The sequence below is a fragment of the Dipodomys ordii genome, unplaced genomic scaffold (assembly GCF_000151885.1).
Source record: "Dipodomys ordii isolate 6190 unplaced genomic scaffold, Dord_2.0 Scaffold55, whole genome shotgun sequence".
Lineage (NCBI taxonomy): Eukaryota > Metazoa > Chordata > Mammalia > Rodentia > Heteromyidae > Dipodomys > Dipodomys ordii.
Genome location: NW_012267271.1, coordinates 256383 through 258191, shown reverse-complemented (window position 1 = coordinate 258191; position 1809 = coordinate 256383). Strand labels below are relative to the sequence as shown.

At 36.1% G+C, this 1809-nt stretch overlaps 1 protein-coding gene across 1 annotated transcript in view; it reads left to right on the top strand.

Annotated features, from left to right (window-relative positions):
* Rc3h2 (ring finger and CCCH-type domains 2) overlaps positions 1-1809 on the top strand; it is a 62296-nt gene that overhangs the window by 53386 nt on the left and 7101 nt on the right. Inside the window, exons 14-16 of the mRNA XM_013021379.1 lie at positions 688-834; positions 1152-1365; positions 1584-1668. Of these exons, the coding sequence (XP_012876833.1) occupies positions 688-834; positions 1152-1365; positions 1584-1668 (446 nt within the window). The remainder of the gene's footprint in view (positions 1-687; positions 835-1151; positions 1366-1583; positions 1669-1809) is intronic.

Sequence of the window (1809 nt, the reverse complement as noted above, 5' to 3'; positions counted from 1 at the left end):
TGGTGGTTTATTGGAGATAGGAGTCTCACGGTCTCTCCTGCCCGGGCTGGCTTTGAACCGCGATCCTCAGATCTCAGCCTCCTGAGTAGCTAGGATTACAGGCGTGAGCCACCAGCGCCCGGCCTATGTTTATGTATTTACTTGAAGAAATGAGTGCTTCCCTGTGATGCAGATCTATGACTTTGTACAAGATACTTAACCTTTCTGGTCCTGAGTTTCCCTATCTGTGTAATTAGCAAACTAGATGCAGTGCTTCTTACAACCTCTGTATTGTAGCACTACAATGTTCCTTGAGGTCCTTTTGAATTCATTTGTTCTTTATTTAATATTTCAGGGCTTGTCAGTTATGTTCTCTTATTTGCACATGTTGGTTTTTTTTTTCAAAATTACAGCTTTAAAGCATGGACTGTCATCTGTGTCTCTGTTTATTTGTTTTATTTATTTTTAGTATTCCAACCATATTAGCCTGTTAAATCTTTTGTTGGTTGATTCGTAGTAGAATCAATCAAGGACTTCTTGGAACACTTTAAGGACAGTGCAAAAAAGAGAGCATGCAATTTTTTATTGTATGAACAGTCATTCAAAGAGTATAAAGTTCACTATGAGGGCTTCTAAATTATATGATTACTTCATATTAGTTATAAGCTCATAAACTTAATACTAATTGCCTTTTTTTTTTTAAATCAGTTTTCTGAGAGTGTGAGTGGTTCAAAATTTGAAGAAGATCATCTTTCCCATTATTCTCCTTGGTCTTGTGGCACCATAGGCTCCTGCATCAATGCCATCGATTCAGAACCCAAAGATGTAATTGCTAATTCAAATGCTGTGTTAATGGTATGATTTTTCTGGGGTGGGGAGTTGGGGCTGAGATGCTGTTCACTAACGTTTTATTTGAATGCCTTCATCATCATATGTTAGTGTGTAACTGTCTATAACCAAAGGAGCTGTATTTAGCTAAGTCTGAAATAATTGCATGTAATGTTTAAATTATTTGACCATAGTTTGGTAGCTTAATATAGTTGTTGAAATCTAAAGTTAATGTTAAATTTATTAGAAAAACCTAATTTCATGTTTTTTGATAACACTTACCTTTATTTTTTTCGTAAGTAATTGATAGTAATCCTTTTACTGATATTCTTTGGTTTATGCAGGATCTGGACAGTGGAGATGTTAAGAGACGAGTGCATTTATTTGAAACTCAAAGAAGGACAAAAGAAGAAGACCCAATAATTCCATTTAGCGATGGACCCATCATCTCAAAATGGGGTGCAATTTCCCGATCTTCCCGTACAGGTTACCATACTACGGATCCTGTCCAGGCCACTGCTTCCCAAGGAAGTACAACTAAGCCCATTAGCGTATCAGGTAATCCATTTCACTAATACTTAGCCTGTTCCAGCATCTTGCTTTTTATTCCCCAGCCTGTGAGTTAGGAGAGAATTTTCATCTGTTTAACAGTGTGATTAACTCAAAATTAAATTGATTAACTCATGATCATGTGGCTCATGGAATCAAATACCTATCTATTTCAAAAAGTATACATTTATGTCTGTTTCCTAATCTTCCTTTCTGTATTTCTGTAGATTACGTCCCTTATGTCAACGCTGTTGATTCAAGGTGGAGTTCTTATGGTAGTGAGGCTACATCATCAGCACACTATGTTGAACGGTAACATTCTTCTTTTTTTTTTTTTTTATAAACGTATTTTATTATGAAAATACTGTACAGAGGGGTTACAATTACATGGGCAAGATAATGAGTACATTTCTTATCAAGCATTTTAGCCTCCTCCTTTGTTTCCCCTTCCCA